This window comes from Atta colombica, unplaced genomic scaffold (genome assembly GCF_001594045.1).
Source record: "Atta colombica isolate Treedump-2 unplaced genomic scaffold, Acol1.0 scaffold238, whole genome shotgun sequence".
Lineage (NCBI taxonomy): Eukaryota > Metazoa > Arthropoda > Insecta > Hymenoptera > Formicidae > Atta > Atta colombica.
This window is the reverse complement of record NW_017259336.1, coordinates 2,432,590-2,433,310: the sequence shown is the minus strand read 5'-3', so window position 1 is coordinate 2,433,310 and position 721 is coordinate 2,432,590. Positions and strand designations below refer to the sequence as shown.

Here is a 721-nt window from a genome sequence, read left to right as displayed (position 1 = left end):
TATATATATATATATATACGAAGAATATTATTTCGTAATTCTGATAATATTCTGATAATATTGTTCATTCATTGCTCGTTAAATGAAATGCTCACTCTTCAACGCGACGAGACAAGGCAATATCTAACTCCGCTGGATGAGTATCCATCATATGCTGATATACTTCGTCCAATAGTGCCGCTGGTACCATGAACAATGTCGACGTGTGTTCCAGAAGTGTACGCACAACATTTATCACATCTATTCTCTCCTCGGCTCTTTCCGATGAAACCTCCGACCTCATTTGACCGGGTTTGACGCAATGCAAAATATTTGGCGCAAACACCTGCAAAACTCGCTTTCAATTTGTGCATCACCCCAACTCAAAAGAATTCCTAATTTAATGTGACCTTTTCGAAACGGTACCAGTGATTGATAGTAACCAAGAGTGTTATATCAGTTATCGAATTAATTATTAAGATATTTTGACACAAATATTCATCACGATATAATGTTATTATTTGCAGAATTTTATGCAATAACTATGGAAACAGAATTAAAGTTATTTGTTAAAAATTTTCTTGACTAATATTAACTTAACTACTTCGCTTTTATAATAATAGATTTTTAGGAAAAAAATTTTAAATATGAGAATACAGTTTGGAATTTCGTTGACGCACATTTCGATTAATAAAAAATTCTTATTAAGTATTTTAACACAGAGAGAGAGAGAGAGAGAGAG

General features: G+C 32.6%; 1 protein-coding gene across 1 annotated transcript in view; it reads right to left on the bottom strand.

Moving 5' to 3' along the window:
• Positions 1 to 721, bottom strand: part of LOC108688765 — a 26,187-nt gene that overhangs the window by 2,876 nt on the left and 22,590 nt on the right. The window contains exon 8 of the mRNA XM_018195155.1: positions 96 to 325. Coding sequence (XP_018050644.1) covers positions 96 to 325 — 230 coding nt within the window. The remainder of the gene's footprint in view (positions 1 to 95; positions 326 to 721) is intronic.